The 25,714-nt window shown below is 44.7% G+C and overlaps 1 protein-coding gene across 3 annotated transcripts in view; it reads right to left on the bottom strand.

Moving 5' to 3' along the window:
• The window catches only part of SASH1 (SAM and SH3 domain containing 1), a 264,505-nt gene that overhangs the window by 14,099 nt on the left and 224,692 nt on the right, over positions 1 to 25,714 (bottom strand). For all 3 annotated transcript variants that reach the window (XM_081251035.1, XM_081251034.1, XM_081251036.1), the window contains 8 exons: positions 23,417 to 23,549; positions 17,573 to 17,919; positions 11,774 to 11,848; positions 9,681 to 9,824; positions 6,290 to 6,425; positions 4,479 to 4,648; positions 3,497 to 3,706; positions 2,649 to 2,799 (listed from right to left, as the gene is read on the bottom strand). In XM_081251035.1, the coding sequence (XP_081107161.1) occupies positions 2,649 to 2,799; positions 3,497 to 3,706; positions 4,479 to 4,648; positions 6,290 to 6,425; positions 9,681 to 9,824; positions 11,774 to 11,848; positions 17,573 to 17,919; positions 23,417 to 23,549 (1,366 nt within the window). The remainder of the gene's footprint in view (positions 1 to 2,648; positions 2,800 to 3,496; positions 3,707 to 4,478; positions 4,649 to 6,289; positions 6,426 to 9,680; positions 9,825 to 11,773; positions 11,849 to 17,572; positions 17,920 to 23,416; positions 23,550 to 25,714) is intronic.

Genomic DNA, 25,714 nt, shown 5'->3' with positions numbered 1-25,714 from the left:
AAAATAAATAAATAAATAAAAGCTAGTGTTTCCCCAGGAGGTTGTCCTTCATGAGGGAGAATGAAGAGGCGGGGCACCTCTTAGATGTACTGCACACTCAAGGCCACTTCCTCCCCGCACCCCACACTCACTAGAATTAATGCCAAGGCACCAGGACGAGAAAGACGGGGAGCTGGAATCACGAACATTCTCACAGTCAAGTAAGGGCGAAGGGCTGGGTTGTGGAGCTGAAACTCCATTTGGACATGACCTGAACTTGGACTAAAGCTCTCCCCAACCCCATCTCAACACACACACACACACACACACACACACACACAGACACACACACGGAGAAAGAATATGCTAAGACATTGATGAGACATCCAAACATCAAAAGGTGCTTATGCGCGAGGACACGTGCCATTTTCTGGAGCGTAGCTACCTTGGAAAAGAAGGGAAAGGAATGGGATTCTTGGATAGCAGGCCTTCCAATGGGCTTGCAACACTTAGGTCTTTAAAAAATAAGCACTGAAGTAAATATGACAAAATGGTATGTGGATTTGTTTTATTTTTCTCTGTACTTTCCTGCATATTTGAAATAATTCCCGATTAAAATTCTTATTCTTATGAATATGATTTTGTTAAACGAGAGCTTTCATCTGGCAGACCCAGGAGAGTGGGTCTGGGATCAGCAGAAGGAACTGCCCCGGGACAATGGGAGTCTTTTCCAAATGGAACCCTGCAGGAAGGCTGGCATTCCCCGTGCACAGATGCAATGAGAGAAGCTGGACCCATCTGAGTGCCAAGCACTGATGCAGATGTGCCTCTTGCTCTTATGGGGGGCTGAGCTGGAAGATGTGCAAGATCTCTCAGATCTCAGCAGGTCTCTGGATCTGTCTAGTCTGACAGAAATGTATTGTGTTCCTCTAAGGTATCAGTTACTTAGAGTACTTCTTAAACACAATGAATTTAAAAGCGCGGAATGTAGAATCTTCTAATCCTAGGATAATCCTGCATCCAGGTTCTTGGTGCTCACTGGCACCCCTGAGCCCTTGAAGCCTTTGTTTTAGAACCGCTAAAAAGAAGTACCAATTTATGTATGCGGGATGTTCTATACAGTGGCACGGCAGATTCAAAATGGGATTTATGAAGAAGCAAAGAGCCTTCCTTAGACCTGTGAGTGAGCATCATGAGGGGCAAAGATTTCCTCCTATAAAATATGCCTAAGTGCACACCTCAGGACGTGATCCCGGGAGGGACAAGGAGTCTTAGCCCTTGTGGCGTGACGGAGACAGACCCTGCACCTTATACTCAGAATTTAGCTTTGCTCCTCCAGTGTCTAAATGCTAAAGGAAACGCAATGGATGGAGTTTATAAACCAGCTGTTCTCAGTGGCTGAGGAAGAGCAGATGAACTATCTTACAGAGCAGATGTGGTCCAGGAGACTGGATGATTGCACGTTCATTGATATTCATGTAGCTGGTTGGCCATTCCAGGCACTGGGCCAGGCTCTGACACAACCTGGCCACAGATCCCCAAGGTGTCTCCTGGGGAGCTCCAACACTAAAGAGACCAGGTTATCAAGTGATATTAACTACGAAACACAATTCCCTCCAAATCTATCCCTGAAGGCAGTGTGTTTATCTAGGGTTTAGGCGTCTATTTGATGGTGTGTCATCAGTTAATTTAGAGGGAGGACTTATGAAGCAGAAGTGAATTGAATTGCACTGAGACACGTGCTTCCATGTCTCTTGGGCCTGATACATTCAGTAATGTACAATTTTTTTTCCCACCATTCACCATGGTTTTGGTGTGTCTTTTAGCAATGGAAATGCTATTAGCTACTGATATCCCTGAAACAGACCATTTGAAAGGAAATGCATTTGAATTCAATAACTGGCAAGGGTACTCCCCACTTCGTGATGAATAATTTCAGGAATATTTCTGATGTCAGATGGAAGAATAAAGAGCAAGATAAGACCCGGTTAATGGAGCAAAGGACACAGTGTATTCAAACAGACTACATGAAAGCTGGGAGCTCACGAAATTCTCTTCCTGGGTTGTAAACATGAGCTATCATTTCAGCTGAGAAATCGCAGCATGGAATTCTCTGCTCCACATATTCACTGGAGATTATTTCCTGCTTCTTTAACACAAGCTGATGAATTTCATTTATTCATTAATTAACCTATTCAATCAGAAAACAACTCCTCCTGTGCTTTGAGAAGTAATGAACCCTTGGTGGGGCAAGATACTCCCAGTTTGTCAGTTGCTCTTGTGCCCAGGTATCCTAATGACCTCCTGAAGGCTGCACATCCCACCAGCCCCCAAGGTGGCATGAACTGTGTGCCTTAAGAAAACTGCAGTTCAATTCTCAGTCACTCAGAGGAGTGTTTTCCTCAAGGATTACCTAGAAACATGCCAGGAAAGTACAGGCTAGTAAGGTTTTCTTTTGCTCCTGCATTGGCAGGAAGGTCTGCTTTGGGAATCTATGTCTTTGTGCTAATTTGACATAATACAAAATTGACCTTGGCTTTGGAAAGAGTAGGATCGAATGAGTGACTCCAAGGACCCGAGCATATGCTCACAGCTTATGGGACGCCTGCTGGTGACCTGAGAACGTGGAGGATCTAACAGTGAACACGTCTGTGCTGGGAAGGACTTACTGTCATATTCCTGTAACAGCTCCACGGCTGTCAAGAGAACAGCTCTGTGCTCTGGGTCCCTGATATTTAACTCGTCCAAATCTTCCTCCTCCAGGAGCTTAAAGGTGTCCAAATCTTCATATCCATTGAACAGGAAAGTGGGCATGTGCTCCTGGAGGGAAACAAGATAGAAGTAAGTCAGCAGCCCGGTTGTGTGATCCACAACCGATGACCAGCCTCAAACCCCTAAACTCTTTTTCCATAGTCATTTTTATGCTCATTCAAAAATTAGTAAGTATCCTTTGTAGCACAGTCTGTACCTCCCAGTCCTACAGCTTAGTGGGCAGGCGGGGCACTTCATTCATCAGGGGTTAAGAAGATTTACACTGCAGGCTGAGATGGACTCCACTGGCTTGCATTTTAATTGTGCCCTTGCTGTGAGCTGAAGCCTGTAATGCCACCCAGTGTGCAGTAGAGGATATTCTTCTTTCATTTAGAGCTACTGAAATCCAGCTCACAGGGACCTGTGACTTCCTCAGTAGCAAGACAGTTTTGCAAGGCGGAAACAGAATCTACCATGTAGACCCACCCCGCTAGATGCCGGGAGTAATGGTGGGAGAGAGGGTGGAAGGGAGAATCCTTATGGCCTCTGAGAAGCCAACCAGGGCGCCAGGAGTCTGTGCTTACAGCCCTTCCTGGTAGTGGCTTGAAACTCACAGCTCCGTGGACTAGGAGCACATTTCGACCTGGAGTTCATGCTATCGCCCCCAGCGGAGGTCAAGGGCAGAGTCATGGTGCTGGTAACTACTTCTGTAGGATAATGGGTACTCATCATAGCAGATGCAGGGCCAGGACAGGACGGAACTAACTTTGAGATTGATGCGATCCAGGAGATCCTCCACTGACTTGGGCTGGGGGGGTCTTCCTTTCCTCCTCCTCCTGGTGGGGCGCTTGGGCTTCTCCTCTTCCTCGTTGAGCACGTCCACGTAGATGAATTTGAATGTGCCCACCTTGTTGTTCAGCAGGCCCATCCAGGTGCCCATGGGGGGTTTGCTGATTATATCAATGATGTCTCCTTTCTGTGGCCCAGGGAACAAAGACCTTTCCGTTAGGGACATTTCCAAGCACGAACCATCTGTCAATCAGAAGCGTGAATCACACGCATGTGAAGACACTATGAAGACCAGAATCAGGGCTCCACGAGTCACCTGCTACGATGGGGAGTCTGGCGGATACCAGACAAAGCCCTCCTGACCGTGCCAGATCTCACGGAGGCCCAAGGTCCCATCCCCTCTGGCCTCCTGCAGCACAGGACAGTGGCCCGAGGTGTCCGTCCACCAGGGCTCAGGGCTGGGTGGGCACCTGGCTCTCTAAATGCCCTGCCCTTACCCAGAGAGCACCTACTTCTTAGAAAAAGAATTCCCACCAATCAGATGTCAGTGGCAACCGCTGTCCTGTAATCGCTTCATACATTTCGTGGAACCCAATCTGTCCCATATGAATGTCACTGATCACATAGAGAAGCCAGTCATGTCTCTTCAGTTGGTGAAAGCACAGAGACAGGAGGGTGGAGGGCAACAGGAATTCTGGAGGGAAGCTGAGGTCAGAACACAGGGCCAGAGGGATGAGATGGTAACACAGAGGATTAACACAAGGCCCTCCTCCATCGCCAAATGCTGGCTGGTTCTCTGTTTCATTTTCCACTACAGAGGAGACCAGCTTGTCAAGGTAGCAGAGACACTGGCCAGTCTGCACCACAACAGCCCAGCATTTAACAGCAAGGAGAAGAGAACACCTCTTAAGGCAACAAGGCACCCAGTGTTACTGCTCCAAGGCCAGGCAGACACACACCTTGAGCTTGAGTGAGTCTGTGTCATAGGGGCTGGGCGTGAAGTCAGTGTGCACCCTGGCGCGCCCACAGAACGGGCCCCGGTACGGGGGCTCCTCATCATCACCGTCTTCTGACTTAACACTCTCCCTGTTGCTGGTCGAGGAATCAGTGGTGCTCACTGTTTGACCACCTGTACAGGAAAACAGGCAGAACATGGGTCAATACAGATTTCCTGCACAGCACAGCTGAAGGCACTGAAGGGGGCTTCCCTGGTGGCACAGTGGTTAAGAATCCACCTGCTGATGCAAGGGACACGGGTTCGAGGCCTGGTCTGTGAAGATGCCACATGCTGCGGAGCAACTAAGCCTGTGCGCCACAACTACTGAGCCTGTGCTCTAGAGCCCACGAGCCACAACTACTGAGCCCGCGTGCCACAACTACTGAAGCCCGAGTGCCTAGAGCCCATGCTCCACAACAAGAGAAGCCACCACAGTGAGAAGCCCGTGCACTGCAACGAAGAGTAGCCCCCGCTTCCCGCAACTAGAGAAAGCCCGCGTGCAGCAACCAAGACCCAACACAGCCCAAAATAAATAAATAAATTTATTAAAAAAAAAAAAAAAAGAAGGCACTGAAGGCATCACAGACTAGGAAGGTAAGGGCCAGAGGAGGGAAGTCACGAGACACAGCCAAATGTCAGGACCAGAGCAGAGTCCAGGGGAGGACCTCAGTTTTCTGACTGTTCTCCCTAATCAAGCCCCTAATCAGACAGGGGCCTCCATCAAGTTATCTTTATGACCAGGGAATCTAGGTGACACTGAGACTCCCTGATAGAGGACACCACCCTTAACATTCATAACCTCTCATTTGTCAGGCATACTATTTTTACCCCATTTTACAGATGAGGAAACTTAAAGAGGTCAAGTAACTCGCTCAAGGCCAAATGCTTTTAAAGTAGTGAGTTTAAACTTGGTCTCTTCCCCCATAGCATTTGGCAGACACCACCATTGGACCGGGAGTGGTTGCACAGCATTTGTTTCAGGGACATCTGTCATTCTCTTCTCCTCTTATTATTTTTTTTCCTGTTTCTTAGTTGATTATTTTATTGCCCTGATAATGATTTAATCAACATTTTGTATTCATAAAAGTTATGAAGACATTAGCTTTCTTTGTCAAGCCAGAAGAGAATTATTGGCACTTCCCACTACCCGAAATGCATCAGGGAAAAATAACATTACATTATTGTGTTGAATTCTGCATAAAATGTTTCTGATTAAGGACTGGAGACTGAAGAGAAGCATCTGTCTTCTCTTTTATTAAACCCCCACTAAAATGCTAACAAAGGAATTGGATTCACTGTGACAGGGAAAATGGCAGGGGGCAATGCACAGATGAGAGATTTTTACCAAAATCTATAAGACAAAAAAGTGGTCGGAGGATCGCTAATTGCTACTGTAGGTGGAGGATGCTCCCAGAGGTCAGGAGAGCAACGTGTGCATGGCAGAGCCCTGGTCCTCTCCTCTCAATCTGCTGCTCGTCTTCATGAGCCCTTCCCCTTGACCTACTCCCCGCTCCAGTCTCCAGATCTTCTGCTGGCGTGCCTTCCCTCTCTCTTCCAACCAAAATCATTACCCTCAACTTTGTGGCACTGCTAGACATCAACTACTAAACAAATAGGACTCTAGGGCCAGCTATTTTGCAGGTCTGTCTCTGTAACAGCACCTTAAGGGTAAGAACTTGGTCTAATTTATCTTTAAATTGCCTGAACCTGACACTCAGTAAAAGTCTGATTTTGACTCCAAGGAAATCATCTACGGTTGCAAACTAGACCTACTCATTGAGCTTTGACCGCTCAGAGAACTCCGCAGACTCTCCACAGAACCTCCGGCTTTGAGCTTGGGCTTGTCCACGTGTTCGCTGTCAGGCTGAGAGGATGGAGGAGAGCCCGGCATTCCATCAAGGCCTGAATCCTGAAATGGGTTTTGACAAAATTATGTTTCACCAGAGTGGATGGGTGTCCTTTTGTAATTCACAGCAGTTTAGCCCTCAACGACATCAGTCAAATCCATCTTTATACCCAAGTCTGATGCTTTACCCAAAATGTATCTTCCTTTTTAATCTAAATCCCTGCTTCATTTTAAAGTTGTGGTTCATGTATCTATTAATTAAACACTCAAAAAGTATTTTTCATGCTCAAATAGATATTTTCGAAAAGAATCTATCTATCTACCTTGTAGACAAAACATTTCGTTAAAGGCTTAGAGACTCTTCGTATACTCCCTAGTTCAGTAATAATGCTGGACTTCAAATGTAGATCAGATACAACCCACTAGTAATGTAATATCCAGAAGTATCATCAGAGAATATTTAATCTATTTGAAGGGAAACATTTACACACACACACACACACACACACACACACCCCACGCACACACACACACACACAAAGCCCAGATTCTTCTATTTCTGTTTACACAAATTACTAAAATTGGCTAATAAAATACCAGCTTAGGACCCAGATATACAGTTGACCCTTGAACAACACGGGGGTTAGGGGCGCCAACCCGCTTTGCAGTTGGCCCTCCTTATCTGCAGCTCTGCAACTGTGGATTCAGACAACCACAGATCATGTAGTTCTGCAGCATTTACTATGGAAAAAATCCACCTGTGAGTGGACCTATGCAGTTCAAAACCTGTGTTGTTCAAGGGTCAGCTGTGCAGCAAACGTACCATTTTTCTGTCTATAATCCAATTTCCCTAAGTCACCCTATGATTTTAGCTTCTTTCACTTCTTCTTCTGTTGTTAATAAACAGCTGGGAAGTCCCTTTTAGATCAGAAGGCTGACAGTAGTGGCTCAGCAGTACTTCTCACTTTTGGAGTGGACAGCCCCGCATCTGCACATGTACCTATAGCACGCTCATTTGATTTGAGGTAGACAGTATCACACTTTAAAAAGTCTGCAGTCAGAATGGTTTACTGGCCCAAAGAGAACACTTTCTGGCGTATTACACAGCCACGTGAACACAAAACCATCTAAGGGAAACCTGTTATTTGCATAGTGCCGAATCATCAGAAGGGCTTTGATGAGATTCTGCAGGGCCCTGCAAACATTTAAGGACAATAGAAAGGGCAGCTTTTGATCCAAAACACACTTCTGCTTTACATTTAAGGAAAGTGAGCAAACAACCGCAACAACTACAAACAGAGGTGCATCATTACGAGGTTACTGAAGCTGCAAAGGATGAATTCCTGAGGTTTTCATTCCTCTTTTCTGAATCATAAAATAAGCCACCTTTCCAATAAAAATCTTTTTTAAATGCTTCTGGAAAAAACCTCCCAGTCTGAAAAACAGCAATACGAGATACACATCTCTGATACTGTATGTTCACAAATGCTTTTTAAAAATTATTAATTTATTCATCACATATTTATTGATTACAAGAAGAGGTACTATTTCAGAGGCTGGGCATATAGCAGGAACACAGCCGATAAAAATCCTTACTAAAACAGTCGGTGTCTTTGCTAAAAAGTTTTTTTTTAAAGCCTTACAATGTTAATTTCCTCTCTCTAAAAAGCATTATAATGATTCCTTCTTTTTTTGATTATGTGAAACGACCGCTTTAAAAAAAAACAGAACTAAAACTACAAGACATCTATATAGTAGTAAAATTATAGAAAAATGCTCAAAATGACATGAAAGTTCTATGCTCATGATCCACGAAGCAGAAGACCCTTAGGAATGTAAGTTTACAAGAGCTTTTAGTAGATGTTTCAATTTGGGGGAAAAGCCAGCTAAATAAAGTGCTTTAATTCATGGCACTGCTTTCACTGGCATAATGTCTGTCTCACTCGAGCGTGCACAGCTTGCTTCATGGCTGGGCAGAAATACTGAATCACCATCACTCCCACACCCATAGGGACAAGAAACGAAAAGATTAAGAAAAATATTTGTGGAGAAGAGATACTGGAGGCAGCCAGACTTCCCCTGCAGGTTTAACCGGCCACAGTTTCTCAACCTGAGCACTCTCAGCATTTTGCATGGTTAATTCTTTGTTTTCATGGACTGTCCTGCGCATAAGATGCATCCCTGACCTCTATCCTCTAGATGCCAGTAGCACCCAATACCACCCCACTCTAACCCACTGCCACTATTAAAAATGTCCCTAGCCAATGCCCCTGGAGTTGGTGAGGGAGCAAAATCAACCCCCCCCCCCCCAATACCCCACGAGAACCACTGTAATAAGCTAAAGATGTGCAGGCTTTGTTTGAAGCTCAGTGCGGGAGGCTGGCTAGCTGGTGCTCAGAGTGATTCAAACAGGGGGATGCTTGGCTTTTAGCTCACCATGTCCACCAGAGGGCAGCAGCTGAGCAAAAATGCCTGCTTTCCCTGCTGTTCTATTTGGTAGATAAAGCAGCATTACCTACATATTTCAAGTAGACAAACAGCTCACAAACGGAGACTTCAACAGACTACAGAATGCATACTATAAAGGTGCCAGAGGAGAGCGTTTTGAAAATCTAATGGTCAAAATTATCTAAGGCCCAGCTCTCCTAGTGTCTTTATTCCCTCTACCCATAAAAATAAGACCCATAAAAAGAAGGTTATGTTCCTAGAGATGAACTTATAGAATTGGGGAAGGGAGTGGTGTCAATTCTGTGGTGTCTTAAAGTCTGCAGATAGGGCTGGTTAGTGAACACACCCCCGCAGAAACACGATTACTGTGTAAGTAAGCCAGGAAGCACTTTCTGACTTTACTTCTCAGACTTGCTACGCACTCCTAAGAACAACTTATGCTACATTTATTTGAAAAGTCGGCTGTCTAAGAAAACTTGAGTGTCTTTTTAAGATTCGATTCTGGTGATGTCCAATTTGGAGCAAGGAATATTTTAGAAAATAAAATCCTTCCTTTGTGTTCTAATTTTTAGTGCTCATTGCATTAAAGAATAATCATTTCTTTACATGTCTGTCTTTTTCTCTCATCTGTACATAGAAGTCAGGGCCTGCTTTGTATTCCCAGCACCAAACCTGGTGCTTGGGCGACCCTAAGTGCTTAATAAATATTTGCTGAATCCAATGTTTGTCTACATAAACCAAGCATGGTCCTGGAGCCTAGTTAATGGGTGTGAATATATTTAGCACCATTTAAAATCTCAGACCAGCAATCCTCAGCTTTTCTTGTTGTTGGGAAGAACCAAGGGGGCTTTCTGCTCGGCTGTCACATACCTGCTCAGAGACAGAGCTGCTGTATTTTTTAGACATTCTCTTCCTCATTGTCTCTTTCACTGATTTCACCTTTTTTCCAAGAGAGATTCGGGAGGCGGTAGGTGATTTGATTACTTCTTTATACACAAAATCTCCTTCTTTACCCTGTAAGACAAAATGTTATAAGTACCTTAATCACAGAAAATGAAGCCCACAAACAGGTTTTATTATTCAAACCATGAATGTCCTACCTCTCAGCAAAACATTGGCATGCTCCAGGATCTCCACATTTTTCTTGTGTTAACTCAGTGCTATGTTATTTATCTTTTCGATTAAAAATTAAAAGCTATTGACTAAATGGCTTTTGCTTATTTGTTTGTTTAAAGTGGGATGTGAGTCACTTTGTTTTATTTAAACTTAGTATATTCTTCTCCTGGTACATGTTTCCCCACCATTTTAAATACCCAAGGAGACTGTAAAGAATGATTTAGATGAACCAACGTTCACTTAATCCCAGCAGCGGGGAAGAAGAAAAGGATAATACTATTGAATCACCCAAGAAAGTGGTAAGAACAAAATGGCAAATCTCAGTCATTAGAAGTCCAGCATCTGGGGACTTCCCTGGTGGTGCAGTGGTTAAGAATCCACCTGCCAACGCAGGGGACACAGGTTCGATCCCTGGTCTGGGAACATCCCACATGCTGGGGAGCAACTAAACCCATGAGCCATAACTACTGAGCCTGCGCTCTAGAGCCCATGAGCCACAACTACTAAGCCCGCGTGCCACAACTACTGAAGCCCATGCACCCTAGAGCCTGCAAGCCATAACTACTGAGTCCATGCACCACAACTACTGAAGCCTGCATGCACTCTAGGGCCTGCATGCTGCAACTATGGAGCCCGTGTGCTGCAGCTACTGAAGCCCGTGCGCCTAGAGTCCATGCTCCACAACAAGAGAAGGCACCGCAATGAGAAGCCCACCCACTGCAATGAAGAGTAGCCCCGCTCGCCGCAACTAGAGAAAGCCCACGTGCAGCAATGAAGATCCAGTGCAGCCAAAAAAAAAAAAGTCCAGCATCCGATCAGATTTATATCATTGTAGCACTTCGTGTGGCCAACACCTAAGACTGTGTAAATTTTCTTTTCTGAACAAGTTAGATTGTGGTCTCCTTTCATTCTATTTTGCATTTAAAAAAAAAAACATTCCCCTGAGGGGGGAAAAAATCATACTTTTTATTTTTTAAAAGATTGACTACATAAAATTATTGGTTTATAAATCAATAAAATTTGATATCCAAATAAAATAGTTTTATTCTTCCAGGAAATTCTCAAACACTTCAAAAAATCATAGATGGGTGCTTTTGCTAACACATGACCATAACAACTATAAAGCACAGAATCCTAATTTCACAGTTGCATGACCAAAGGCACAAGGGGAAAACAAAACTGTATGGAAAACTCACCTACGTCTCTGGGACCTCAGAAAGTAAACATTAGGGAGAACCTGTACACTGTAAAGGTGGCCTGTCCCCGGACTGTGATCCAGTGGCAGGTCTGAGGAGGCGGTCACCTTGGCCCTGAGGAGTCTGGCTTGCTTTGGCCCCAAGGGCACTGGGTTCATTTCAGGATACCCCAGATCAGGAAGACCTACACTTGGTGTAGGGCTATGCACTTGGCCTATGACAAGCCTGGTTTTCAGAAATGCTGTCACATACTCTTGGAACCCAAATCACAGGGCTCCATGCTGTGGCACTACCTATGTGTAACAGTCACGTGCACTTGCAACTAGTATGAGCAAAAAGCACATGTGCACCAATGACTAAGACCATCGAAACTCATCTGGACGTGTGACTTGAAGAAACCTGGAAACCAGGGTATTAAAGAAATGATGCTACTGCAAAGAGAGAGATGGAGGCCACAGGTGGTCATCATTCAGTCCATGTGGGACTGTGAACAGTCTTTAAGATGGGGAAATAGAACTTCTCTCCAAATGCGATTTAGGATCCCGAGGAAAAGGTCACCCAGTACCGATTCTCAAAGATACGAAATGTGAAACTATGTCAACCACATCACTTGAATCCAAATCGTTTGCTTCCCCTCTGATGTATACTCACCAATGGGTCAGAATTATTACTGCCAATGTGCAGAGAACGATTTGTCAAGTCAAATCCTCCAAAACTGCAGGTTCTCTGTGGAAAGGAGAGGGCAGAGCAGCAACAATCCAGTTATGCTAAGATCGCCCAGCAGTGCGCCAACCCAACACACGTCCCCTTTGTAGGATGTCACTGAACCACAAACGTGTTACAGGATGAGAGTAAGAGACGAGAAATGATGAAGAAAACAATACATGACTCATGTTATAAGGAGACGCCACTCATTTTGCCCTTCCACAGGCCACTGGAACTGTGCTTACACCAGAGGTTCAGAATCCCCCTCACAGGCAAAAACCAACTGGTTAAAAAAAAAAGATACACCAACCAAAAAACCATACATGTGCTAAGTGCTCTAAGATTCCCTGTCTCTTAGCAACAAAATTTCCCTTCCAGACCCCTTAATATCGGACGCATACAGTAGGGATAATGAGGGAACATGTATTAGGGAACCCATGTGCTCAGAGTGGTCTTGGAAACCCAGATGTGAAGTCCTATAGCCCTGCCACTGACAGCAGGCTTTTCTGAGGGACTCTTGTTTTGTTTAGTTTTAAATCGCTGAGATGGAGGGAAAAAGGTTATGTTTATAGTAGAGTCCAATCAGGCCAAGAGGATTAGTCACTCACTGCTTCCCTGACCTAGCCAAAAATGCTGATAACTCTCCCATCTAACTGCCCAACTTAATTACTTATGACCCTTTCCTCAGAGTGTATGAAATCAAGACACCACATTTGCCCAGAAAGAAAAAGATGGATTCCGTGACTGTCTCTGACCACACTACTTTAATTTCAAGAGGAAAAACACTAATAGAATGAAAACTTCACTGTCCTTTCGGTTGGTTTCAAACTTTATGGAACTGCTTATGTTTCAGGGCTTTTATATTTCCAGAACTTGGTTTGAATTCTCTGTTGTTTTTCTAGCAAAAGCTACTCAAGCACCACCTCCCCCCGCCAACCCCCAAATCTTTAAGAAAAAGGAGAAATTCAAAGCACATTAATTTTTGTTATCACCGATTATCTTCTTAAGTAATTGGTAATAAAATGTGAATCACAGATTTGGGTGCCAATAGTTTGTGTTACCTGTTTCTCAGAGGACTCTAGTTAACAGCTATTAAAAGGAAGAAATGAACAGAAAAGCACAATATATACTATAAACATTGCTTTTTTAAAATAAATACACCTTAGGGCCTCCCTGGTGGCGCAGTGGTTGAGAGTCCGCCTGCCGATGCAGGGGATATGGGTTCGTGCCCCGGTCCGGGAGGATCCCATATGCCGCGGAGCAGCTGGGCCCGTGAGCCATGGCCGCTGAGCCTGTGCATCCGGAGCCTGTGCTCCGCAACGGGAGAGGCCACAACAGTGAGAGGCCCACGTACCGCAAAAAAAAAAAAAAAAAAAAAAAAATACACCTTAGATGCATATTAACTGAACTGAGAAAGTAGAAACATCCAGGAAGGAAAGTGCCTAGGTTTTTGGAATCACACAGATAGGGATCCAAATCCTGATTCTACCACTTAACTTGCTGTGTGACCACAGGTAGAGTACTGAACTCTCTGAGCTTTGGTTTCTTCATTAGTAAAATACTATCTATAGCCTATATTTGAGACTTCTAGCACACTGCCTGGCACAAAGCAGACACTCTAGGAATGTTGATTTCTTCCATTACGTTTCATTAGGACCACAATGAGAATTTGGTATCTTGTCCTGACAATTGTTATACTGAAGTTTAGGCTTAGTCAACATTCTAAATATGCAAATGAAGAACTGAAGCTTAGTTGTTCTGGGCCTTATAATTCTGGGAGCTTCAAATGTAAGACCAGAGCAATCTCAGGAATGGGCCAAAAAGTGAAAGATGGCAGGTGTAGCAGAAGGAAAGGCCAGGAGATACAGAAGTGTTATATTTCAGGATAACCGACATTCAGGATATCACACAGCTGTTTTTCTCCTTCAGCAAAGCTGTTGCTGCTGTTTTAAATAATCAACCACAGACATAACTTTCAATGGACATTATTCTCATTTTATATAAAAATATCAATGGACAATCTGATTTCCCTTACAGCCAACTTAACTGGGCCTATATCTACTCTATAAAAAGAGAAAGACCTCTGTAAACAAAAACACTCACCAAATCCCCTAATCTGCAAGCAATGGTATGACCATCTCTCAAGGCTAATTTTTAACTTTAACTTTCCCTTTCCAGCTTATGGTGCAAAATAAGTTTTCTCATTTTTGCAAAGGCAGTCATTTTATTCTAGTTCCTCTCCTGTGACTCAGGGCTCCACAGACACAGTATGGCGTCCAGATGCCTCATCATTTTACGGCTTTTGTACTTCCCTGCTTTGAATTCCAACACCGACTGCAGCACTGGAGCCCAGCATGTTATTTCTGATGCATATGAAATAACTGACAAAGAATTTATGTGGAAACTACAACTGCAATAAATTAGAAGCTCATTTATGTCTTCATATGACTGCTGCATGCATTGTCTCCTAAAATAAGTGTAGAGGAAAGAGAGGACTGGTTTTCTTAACTACCAACTAAAACCTCTCCCAGTGACATGCTAAGATAGTTGGAACTGATTCTTCTTTATCAATGGAAGATGAACAAAGTATAACCGTCAGCACCACTTGAACTAATCTCCAACTTTTTCTGTAATATCAGGTAGTTCTTGAAGCAGCACTCTTTCAACAGAGAAAACAAGAGAGAGTAGTAAAAGAATGTAAACCAGTCTTTGGTGGTCTACGTGAATAAAGCTTAAATGAGGTTTTTCAAGTCCAAACATCTCCTGTACAGATAATTACAAGAACATTTTAGACAGATGCTTGTGGATGAGAAGAGCCAGTCAATGGAATGGTCATGCAGCTGAAAACACGTTTTGGGGGGGTTTGGATTTTTTTTTTTAATGGACAAAATTCCAAAATGTCATGCATGTCTGTTCCCCCAAACAAAAATTGAATGACCAAATAAAAAGCAAAACAAGTGACCGTTTCCAGTGAGTACAAAGCATTGTCATTTCCCTGAGGTTTCATCAAGCAAATATGGCATTTTTTGAAAGACAAAAAGATCAAGGTTGAAGAGTAAAGGAAACTATACTTTTGAATAAAATGAAAGAGATATATGACAAGAAGAAAGGAAAACAATTTTTAAGTAAACCAAGTAATTATTTTACTCCCTTAAAAAAACCCAAAACAACAAAAAACCCTCTTCTGTTGTTAAAACACTTATATTCTGGGACCTCCCTGGTGGTCCAGTGGTTAACACACCGAGCTTCCACTGCAGGGGGTACAGGTTCGATCCCTCTTCGGGGAACTAAGATCCCACAGGCTGCACAGTGCGGCCAAAAGAAAAAGGACTTACATTCCCCTATGTTCTCTGAATAATTAGAAAATTAAAATTTGTTTTCTTGATTGTACAATTCTACTTACAAGAAACGGTATGTACATATTTCTGATTTAGCACTGAACACGTATTTCAGCAAGTATTAAAACTGTCCAGTACTGCCTCAAGTTCATAGTACTTTAAAAATACCCAGCCTCAGGCTGGTACTGGGGATAGAGGTTACAGAGTGCCACTTTTACAGGGGGTGGAATTGGTACGTGAAAACAAGCTTGTCCAAATGTCCATACTCAGACGTCAATGAAGAATTAATCACTGGCTCACAATGTGCACACAAGGGCCCACAATGGCACAAATCTTAGAAATATAACTTCTAGAGAGAAGGTCCTGGTGAAGTTATATCATTAACCTGGCAATAAATAATATAAGGGATACATGAGCAACTCAAGGCACTCAATCGGAAAAATTCTCAGTATTGCATGATTTAAACCCATGGGGCTGAGTCATCAATTCACAGAGAAGAGGTGGATCTGTTCTATCAAGGTCATGTCCAAAAGTACAGAGGCAGATGAACTAGGCAGAACACCTCTGAAGGTAAAAAACAAATCATACCAAGACTAAGTAGCCACAAGTATTTCCCAAAAGATCTGTGGGTCAGAACTGAAGGAGTGACAACAAGAAATAATAACAAAGAACTGTTATTTTACAACAACAACAAAAAACAACCAAGACTGTTGCCATGACAAAGAGCCAGAGGAAAAGCTGTTAACTGATAACACTAAAAGTGTTGCAAGATTTATAAGAATGTGAAAAAAGTGGAGATCGAGCAAGGAAGTCAACACATGGGAATATCTGGAAAACCTAAGGGCTGGTACGGACCTAAGCATCCTTTAAGGATGGCATTGACCCCAGAAGCAGAACTTGATTGAATGAATTTAAATTACAGCAACCGTCTGGGGAAGAACATGTTACAAATGTGAAGGAACTCTGGGAGAAGCCATCATGGGAGTTGGCAGTTCAGTCTACTCCTTCAGACCTAGAGAAGGGGACAGGCCAGCAGACCCAAGTGGAGTAAGCAGGGCGCCAGGGGCCAGGAAGCGCACAGTTCCTCCGCACCCTGTGCCATTTTATATGGGCTCTTGTGCAAACTAAAAGTTGGGTGGGAATTTCAGGGGGGAAATCCCTATGTTCTCCAGTTCAATATAAGTCTTGCCCTGAAAATAAATATTACTAGGTCTCTAATAATTCAGTAATAAAATTGAAGACCATTTCATTATGTGAAAGTAAGTACTTTATTCCTTGCTATGTACAGAATAATCTATGGGGCAGTGGAGGACATTTCCAAACGTTGATCCTTTTGTTTAAAAAGATAAGCACATCAAATATACTTAAGTAAAACAAAAGAGCTGTAATTTTTCTTTCTTTTTAGATTTGAGAACTTTCCATCTGCCCCTAGTAATAAAAGAAAGTATCTTACAGTGCTTTTCAAATCACCAAATTGGCGACGATGATGGTGGCAATCTACCGTGAGCTAGTTCCTACTGTTTTAACTCACTGAGAGAAGAAACGTCTCTTTTAAGGGCAAAACTTCCTTCTGTTTTGAATCAGCTTCCTTGACGCCAAGGGACATGATGGCTGCGACTCAAGACAGCCACTTCTAGAAGGAGGCCAGACCCCACCCCTGTACTCTGAGAGCCCTTCTCTGGATCAGCTTCAATGTTTAGTTTTAAATTAAAACTCAAACAGCTTCAACTGGCAAGAGGACAAATGGGAAAGAGGGAGAAGCCCTTCCTCAAGGAACGCGGGGGTAGGAATGGAGGTGATGGAGGGACAGACCATGAGAAGAGCGGGGAGGACGCCAGGCCGCACGCAAGAAAGGCCATAATGCTTGACTGCACGTCACAGAAATGACAAGGCCGTCCCCATGACCGTCTTTGTGACTCACGGACTTCTGGTGGATTCTCAAGAGAACCCTTTTGGTACAGCGGTCCACCGTGGCGGCCCACTTCCTCCTGGCCTCCTCCTCCTCCAGCAAGCACCGCCTCAGGTCCTGCTTCTCGGCCTTGCTCAGGGTCCTGTCTGAGGCAGGACGCACTAGCTGGGTCAGGTTCAGGTGGCTGTACAGGCTGCGCTCCACCACGTACGTGACATTGAACTCGCTGACGGAGGGGCGCCCGCGCACCCTCCTGCCGGGGCCGCCACAGACCCCGCCCCCTTTGGGTTTCTGCCGGAGCAGCTGCAGGTCGCAGGTGGTGCTGTTGATGCCTTTTCTAGAGGGACGCTGGCAGAGGAAAGCTCTAGAACATGAATAATTAGTATCCGTTTTCTTCAAGCGGATCTGCTTCCGGACGCTCTGAACCTCCTCCAGGGACACTAGGAGGTGGTGCCGGCGGCGGTGGCTGTCATAGAAGCAAACACCATCGGTACTTACCCCGTGGCTCAGGGACCCGAGAGCCTTCTTCATCTCCCCCTCGGTGAGGGAGCGGGACACCTTCTGGGCCTTGTCGTCTTCTGGGTAGGAGAAGAACGTCCCCATCTTCTTGGGGGGCTTGATCAGGCCCCGGCTCTCTCCTTTGCTGAAGGTTTTGACCAACTTCCGGCCGGCACCCCAGGTGTCCAGGCTGCTGGATGATGGAGAAGTGGTGAGAGAGTCTGAATCATCTTCTGGAGGTTTCTCAGGAGAGGCATCAAAGAAAAATGGCTTCTTGTGCACTCCAGAGTACAGGGCAGACCTCTCATCCGGGACCGGGGAATTCTCAAACACCTGTTCCTCCCCGCCTGGAGGGAATCAACACAGACACAGTCACGGGCTCCTGTCAACAAACCTTTGCGTTCTCGCACAGATTTGTCTTTAGACCCCCAACCCTGCAAAAAATAAGCTAAACCATGCAGCGACCACAGTGATGCCCCTCCCCATAATCACTTACCCTCCATAAACCCAGCTCCTGCTTAAATAAATGCACATAAAAAAGAAAATAAACTGAGCAAATAATGGCTTCACAGGCTTAATGTTAAAAGGTTTCAGATGCGATTTCTCCTCCTCCTCTCAATATCTTTGTAGACCAAACACCTTAACAGACCTATTAAAAATGGCATTTGGGGCTTCCCTGGTGGCGCAGTGGTTGAGAGTCCGCCTGCCGATGCAGGGGACATGGGTTCGTGCCCCGGTCCGGGAAGGTCCCACATGCCGCGGGGCGGCTGGGCCCGTGAGCCACGGCTGCTGAGCCTGCGTGTCCGGAGCCTATGCTCCGCAACGGGAGAGGCCACAACAGTGAGAGGCCCGCGTACCGCAAAAAAAAAAAAAAAAAAAGGCATTTGGACACTCTAAGCCCATCCATAACACAAAATTCCTTAGCATTTAACGATAATTATCCTTCCCAGTTTGCAAGTGCCATCCTCAGACGCTAGGAATCAGAATCGTTCTCCCTCCTGAAAGGCTCTCCTGTTGAGTCTGGTTGGCTTTTTATAGTCAGAGTGTGATGGATGCCATGTGGCTGACAGTGATTTTTTTATTGATACATACACCATTTAAGTAATTAAGTCACCAAGGGAGAAGTTTGGGTGAGGAAACGCCATAAAGGGTCATAGATTGCAAATGCAACTGACAAATGGTCCCTACTTGATAAGCCAAACACAAAAAGTTGCGGAACTGGGTGATCCAAGACAGACATTCCCATCCACGCAGGCCCTGCTACAAAGCAGCAAGGGCATTTAAGGGCCTGGACACGCAAGCAGCCCCATGGAGTGTTCCATTTCTTCTCAAGGATTCCAGCTCTTCAAGCCATCACTGGAGCCAGGTATCCAGCCAAGACTTCCAGAGCCCAGTGGAAAGGTTTGGACTTGCTGGCAGGAAAACTGAGTTCTTTTCTGCATGTGTTATGTGAACATCTGTGAGAAAAGAAGTAGGTCAAACTCTGGGTGTAGTGATCCTAGCTGGCTGTGTCCCTTTAATTATAAGGAAACTTTTGAGCACTGCAGCTTTCTGCCAGCTGAATTGTGAAGAGGAAAAAGCACCAAGTTCCTTGGAACAGAGGGATGGCACTAAATACACCACCTGGGATGAGGGTCTCAGTGTGTGGTTAAATGTCAAAGATAAAGGGAGAGGATGGCTCGCTCCAGAGGGGGAAAGGATGAGTGACTGGTAGCAGGCCTTTAAAATTCCAGAAGTTTCTTAGTTTTCCAACTGATGGGAATTACAGTTACAAATATAAAAAGGACTGCTGCTATTAAATACAACCCAAGGTTGACTTTGATGTCAAGGAGATGGTGGTGGGGAGGGAGATTCAAAATTATATCTGGTCCAAAGTTCTCCATCATCTGCAGCACAAATATATTCACTCAAGAATTATTCACGGATCTTTCAAGGGAGTTTAAAAGCAGGGTCTGTGGTTCTGATGAATACTGGCCGGACCAGAAGCAGTGTGCACACATCGTGAATGTCTCCTGCTCCTTCTCAGGACACCTAATATGGACTGGAGACCAAGGGTCCTTACGTTACTGGAAGTAAAAATGGCAACCTCTTCCGGATACAGTCTACCCTCCACTTCCAGGGATGAAGTGATGGGGCTGAGAGGCATAGCCTGGTGGCAGGAGCAGCCCAACAGAGGACTTTTCTCTAAAAGTAGTCCAGTCACAGATCATGACTTCATATTTAGCCCAGGTGTCCACAGAGGTGTGCAAAGGCCCTTATTTACGCAGAGTCTTAAGGGGCCTTGGGGAAGTTAAGGACCTGTCACTCAGCAGTGGTCTGGAAATTTTCTGGATTCTATATTTGGCGTTGTCATCAGAGATTCCAATACTTCCGTGTCACATTTGAGTTTGGGACCAGCTGGTTCACACATGCCCGTGATGTATGTAGCTCTACTTCCTGGTTCTGGCACGTCGGCATCTGGTAAAGAGTTTGGAGGGAAACATGGCAAATGCTTCCAAAGAGGCCACCTTAGCCTGTGCTGAGGGGCAGTCCTCATGTGGTACAGGTTCTTCTGCCTGTGCCTGACCCAAGGCCTGAAATCCCAGCCCGGACTGGATTCCTTGGGTTTAGAGCATTACTTCTCCCATTCACCTCTGACTTGAAAGTACAAGTATCAAGTCAAAAGTACGACAATCAAGATGTGCTCATTCCATCGTCATTTGGCGTGTGATTGGCTTCTTGCTCAGCTGAGATCAGAATACGGAAGGAAAGGTGATTCTGACAAGAGGAAGGAGTCAGGAGACAGGATGGCTTAATGCCCAAGGACACAGATTTATGCCCTAGATTCCAGCCCTGGCTCTGCTACTCACCATCTCCATGACTGTGGGCAATTATTTCATCTCTCTGAGTCTGTTTCCTCACCTGTAATAATGCCTACCTATTTTATTTTATTTTATTTTATTTATTTTTTTGGCCGTGCCATGAGGCTTGTGGGATCTTAGTTCCCCGACCAGGTATTGAACTCAAGCCACAGCAGTGAAAGCGCCAAGTCCTCATCACTGGACAGTCAGGGAATTCCCACTGCCTACCCATTTTATTAGTATCTATTATAAGGTTATTGAGAGGATAAAATTAAATGACAAGAGATACGTGAAGGTACTTCATAAGCTGAAAAGCACTGTACAAATGCTAATGATTCATTAGCAGGTTACAGATGAACTGGAGAAATGAGGGAAGAGAGTGGGTGGGTATCAGCTTTAGGTAGAAGACACAGAAATGGCTGGATGAAGGGTGCTGCCCTGGCCTACAAGTTCATATTGTCTAAGGTCATGCATGCCCCAGACAAGGACTCGCAACTCAAGTTACCAGGGTAAGACTGGGTGATGGATTGTAACTCTCCTGGCTTTTCCAAGACTCCAGAGCTGGGGGGTGAGAGATCGGGTGGGAACAGAGTACGGACCCAGGAGGTAGAGGAGTCAGGCTGCTCAGACGTTAACTCTGGGTCTCCGGCCAGCTGGCTCAGTGACCATGAGTAAATGACTTCCCCTCTTTGTGTCTGTCGGAGTTTCCTTATTTGTGAAATGAGGGTAGTATTAGTGCCTGCCTCTGGTGGCTATTCTGAAGATGACATACTAACAGGAACATAAAATCTAAAGTGTTTAGGAAAGTGGCTGGCACACAGAAGGCTCTCCATAAATGCTCATTATTAGTCAGACAACTTAGTATTGGCACAGGCATGAGGGAAGTCAAAAGGATCAACTCTTTGAAGGCTCAGGGGCAGGAGGAGGGGTTATTGGGAGTACGAATCTCTCCAGCTTTGCAAAGCAGGTGCCAAGGTGGCCTCTCTGTACCAGCATCAGTTCTGTTGCTACCGAGGAACCGCAGAACGTTCTACCATGCAAGGGATGGAGGCGTTCTCATCTAGCATGGTGTTGGGTGCGGCCTGCAGTGGATGACCTCAGCTGCACACACACCTGGGGCCTCTCCTGGTGACAACAGCAAGCCTGGTCAATAGCACCCCAGCTCCCCAGACACCAGACGTGTCACTGGGGATTCAAACTCACTAAATCCATCTTTCGTCTACGACACCTAATTCCTATCAAGATGAATCAAAAATTCAGAGCTAGAAGTCCGTATGGTTATTACTTTTTACCCTACAGCTACCTCTTTTGGTGTATTTCCCCCTTTTTTCAACTATGTCTCTCAAAGACAGTTGAATTGATTTCTTCTGACATAAATATACAAATGAGAATATTTCTGCATTTTTATGAGTGTTATTCTAGTGGAAAGGCTGCCGCAACACATATCACTCTCACATATGAAGGGGCTCCTGGGTGGTAGGCCCAGGACCAGGTACTTCTCCCATTTATCTCACTTATGGACAAGACCCACCAATGTATGCATGATATATGAGATTCAATGTTGGCAAGCATGCATGAGGTTTGTTTTAAAAATGCAACGCTCCCAAGGTTGAAGGATGGCTCCTCCATATGGTTCTACTTAATATTACCAAGCGACACTGTGTGTGATTTCAGTAAGAGCTGCCACGGGGAGAGGCAGTCAGGCTATATTCTGTCCTGTGAAATCATGACAGACAGGCAGGTATTAAAACAGCCAAATGTAAATCAGCATTGCACCCGGAATTACCACGCAAAAGACACCCAGATGAAACCCTGGAACTAAACACAACTCTAAGTTTACGAAACTGGCCGTGAGGCAGATAGAGTCTCTCTCCCTCTGTCTCTCCCTCTGTGTCTCTGTCTCTCTCCTCTTTTCTTTTCCCTTTTTATCTCCACTTTCCCACAGTTACCCCCCCACCACCACCACCTTCAGTATTCCTCCAGGGGATTTAAACGGATAATTACATCAAACAAAAATTTTAAGAACAGCAGTAGTAACAACAAGAAACTCATCTATTTAAATAAAGGGGAATTCAGTTCCCTCCAAGGTTTGATTTATGTACAACAAAAAAAGCCTCTATAATGATATATTTTAAACCTACATGTTAAAATTTTGAACTTCCTCGCAATGTAGATGTGACGTTTTAACAAGTAATGTGCTTTAAAAAAACTTTTTTTCTTTCCAGTATTTCCTTCAATTCACTAATTGTTTTCCAAACAGGAAATCTTACTCTTTTATTGTAACTTTTTGGAAGAATTTTACAAGATGCTGCAAACGCACTTTACTAACAATAAGAAAGATGAACACGGTTGAGATTCAAACTGTCATAATTGCACTTCAAAGGTTAACTATTCATTGCAATAAATCCAAGCTCATGCCCCTTTCGACATTATTGCTTCCTCTGACAAGTGGCTTAGCCAGGGATCCAGCTCTTAAGGATCCACGTAGAATGCGAGGTCCTTAAAGCCTCATTGGAACTGAGACTTGAGACTGTTTACAGGAAGAACAAATCCTCCCTCAGAGATCTGAAAGGACATTAAGTGCCTCGTTTGTTAGATGTTTGAGATGGAGGTATATTAAATTTGGACTAAATTCACAGGGTTAGAACCACCATCCTTTTGGGAACAGAGGCTTATGCTCAGAAGGTGATATAAAATAAAGTTTATATAAAATGGTATATGGTCAAAATGAAAGCCGTACCACATCTTGAGAAGATTTCATTGTCATACACTAGCCATTTCCCATCTTTGTAATGTTTAAATAACTAAGCCCCTGGAATGCTGGACGCCAGGATCCTTCATTCCAGAAGGTACTGAGCGTTGCCCTGCTCACCTGCAGACCCGAATTCTCCCTCCGCCAGCCTCAGCCAGAACTCAACCCATTTTCTACTTTCATATTTTCTACTGATAGACGGACCCCAAATGCTTTACTTTGGAATAAGCAGGGTGGAGTTTGCTTTTTTACCTTCAGTGCTGGGCTTTTTCATTTCTTCCACCCTGATTAGTTTCTTTCTCACTCTGCGAGTGGAGTTCACCAGCTTGTGTAACCTCTTAAACTTCACCGACTCTTCAGTCTCATCATCCGACTGTTCTCTTGACTGGCAAAGAAACAAAGGAAAAGTTAATCAGATAATTGCCCGGTGCAGCTCCACCTCACTGCCAGTCTGAACTCTGGCAGTTCTGCCGCTGAACTTGGGGCACCAACAAAGCTGCACAACAGGTTCTTGGAGCAACACGTATCATCATCTTAAGGTCTAATTTGGTGGAGAATTAGGACCGGGGCACCACAACACACACCGATGCCCTGGCCCGGCATGTGGTGCATTTGTCTCAATGAATTCCGGGTCTCTTTTAGAGAACTCGGGCAGGATGCTCTCCTAGGCTGGCCCTGTAATTCCAGTTCCACTGCTGTGGTTTGGGCCAGGCTCTCTGTCTGGCCCATCAGGACTCTCTGTTTAACGTGGTCATCGACTACTTCTCCAAACCCAAATTCTGTTGACTTGTTCCAGTCCTCCCCGAAAATCAAAAACAGCAGGGCAGGAAAACGGAAGAGATGCAGAAAGCCATCTTCGGTCCCATTTGTGAGGACCGTCTGCCACATCCCAGCCATCCCTCCTTCGGCCTCTCCCAGCTCCTTCCGAGAGCTCGCAAGGCGAGCATGGGGACAGGCCCTGCATTCCTCCATGAGGGACAAGGGAAAAAGCTGACCTTTTCAGCCATACAGTCCTGTCCATATTCCCCAGCATCCCATTTCGTTCTGCAGTGATTCAAGTATGCTCAGTCCAGCTGTTTCCCCTCAAGTATCAAACATTACAGAGAGAGAAAAAAAAAAAGTCTCTCTGCAGCAGTGACCCAAGCGAAAAACAATCCTTTCCTTGTGAACAAAATGCGGGTCTCGTTTCCAAGTTAGCTTCAACATACAACATGCAGCTTCCTCTGTTTTATCTGTTCAAAATGTGAAACAGAGTCTCCAACTCAGTGGATGTGCTGCCTGGGCCTGGCGAGCAGGTATCCCCGGGAGCGCAGAGCCCGGCGGAAGTGCGCAGCCTCCGCAGAGCCCAGGCCGCTCGGAGCGGCTCCAGTTCACCCCACGCATCCTGCCAACAGCCTTCTCTCCATCTCCTCCAACCTAGTTCACTGACACGAGTCCGGAGAGAAATGCCTCCAACCAAAAACAAACCACATCTCCGAACACAAGCCTAATAAGGAGAACTCCCCCCTCCAAGAAACGCTTTCGTTAATCCCAATTTTATAGAAACTAAATAGGTAAGCAAGAGTTAGCAGAGAACAGGTCGAGAGGAAATGAGGTAGGGATTATATTAATTACTTAGGCAGAAAAAAACAGTGCCTGCTGTTGAGTCCACAAGTGTGTCTGTAGCACTCTGGCCCTACGTAAGGGAGATATGGCCCATATCATGGCCTCTGTCCTCGCCCTGGAGTCCCCAGCACTGGAGCCATGGCACTTTCTCATTGCAAAATTATAAGCAAACCATTAACTCGCTAAAGAATAATTATTATAACCCATGAATGGCCAGTCATTGGGACAGGGGTATTTCTCAGGCTTCCCTTCTGTGAAGTATGTCAATGTCCAATTTCTTTAAAGGTCCTAGGTAAAATATTGCATACATATTTCAGAATTAAGGTTAACTGCTGGTTACCCCGTAATGAAGAGCAGAAATCGACGCCCAGATAATAGGGGAAGGAGGATACATTGCATGCCGGTAATCAGGCTTAAGGCATTTGGTCTAAAACTTAAAATGTAACAAATTAAAATAATAAGTACAGCTTCTACTACATAATGGCAATTGTCTGATTTGACTTTTTCTTGGATGAATTGTTGGTTTGCGATGGAATGGTCAGAGTGGTCAACCAGAGGAATGAGAACTTGGTTAGCCCTCATTCTGGGTAATCAGCACCTGAACAAAACCACAGTGCATGGAATTACACATAAACACTCAAAAACATTCTGCCTTCTTGATGTATCTCAAAAGTCAAGTACTTCTAATAGAAGAGTCAACACTTGATTACAGAAAGCTTCTGTACCTACAAATCTAGACCATCTATAACCCTCACATTAAAAAATTCTGAAGTCAAGTGAAAATGAAATAAGCACAGATTGTCCATAAATAAGTTTCAGGAAGCTGCATCACAGGATGAAGATCACTCATACCTAGCCTGGGGGTTGCTAGTGGTGGTGTGCATGGGGGCTGGGGGGAAGTAAAAAGAGAAATGGGACCTGGAAAGGAGTCATACAAAAATCTTG

This window comes from Mesoplodon bidens (assembly GCF_964165515.1).
Source record: "Mesoplodon bidens genome assembly, chromosome: 12".
Taxonomy (NCBI): domain Eukaryota; kingdom Metazoa; phylum Chordata; class Mammalia; order Artiodactyla; family Ziphiidae; genus Mesoplodon; species Mesoplodon bidens.
Note: the sequence above shows the minus strand (reverse complement) of the source record. Positions and strands in the feature narration are given on the sequence as shown.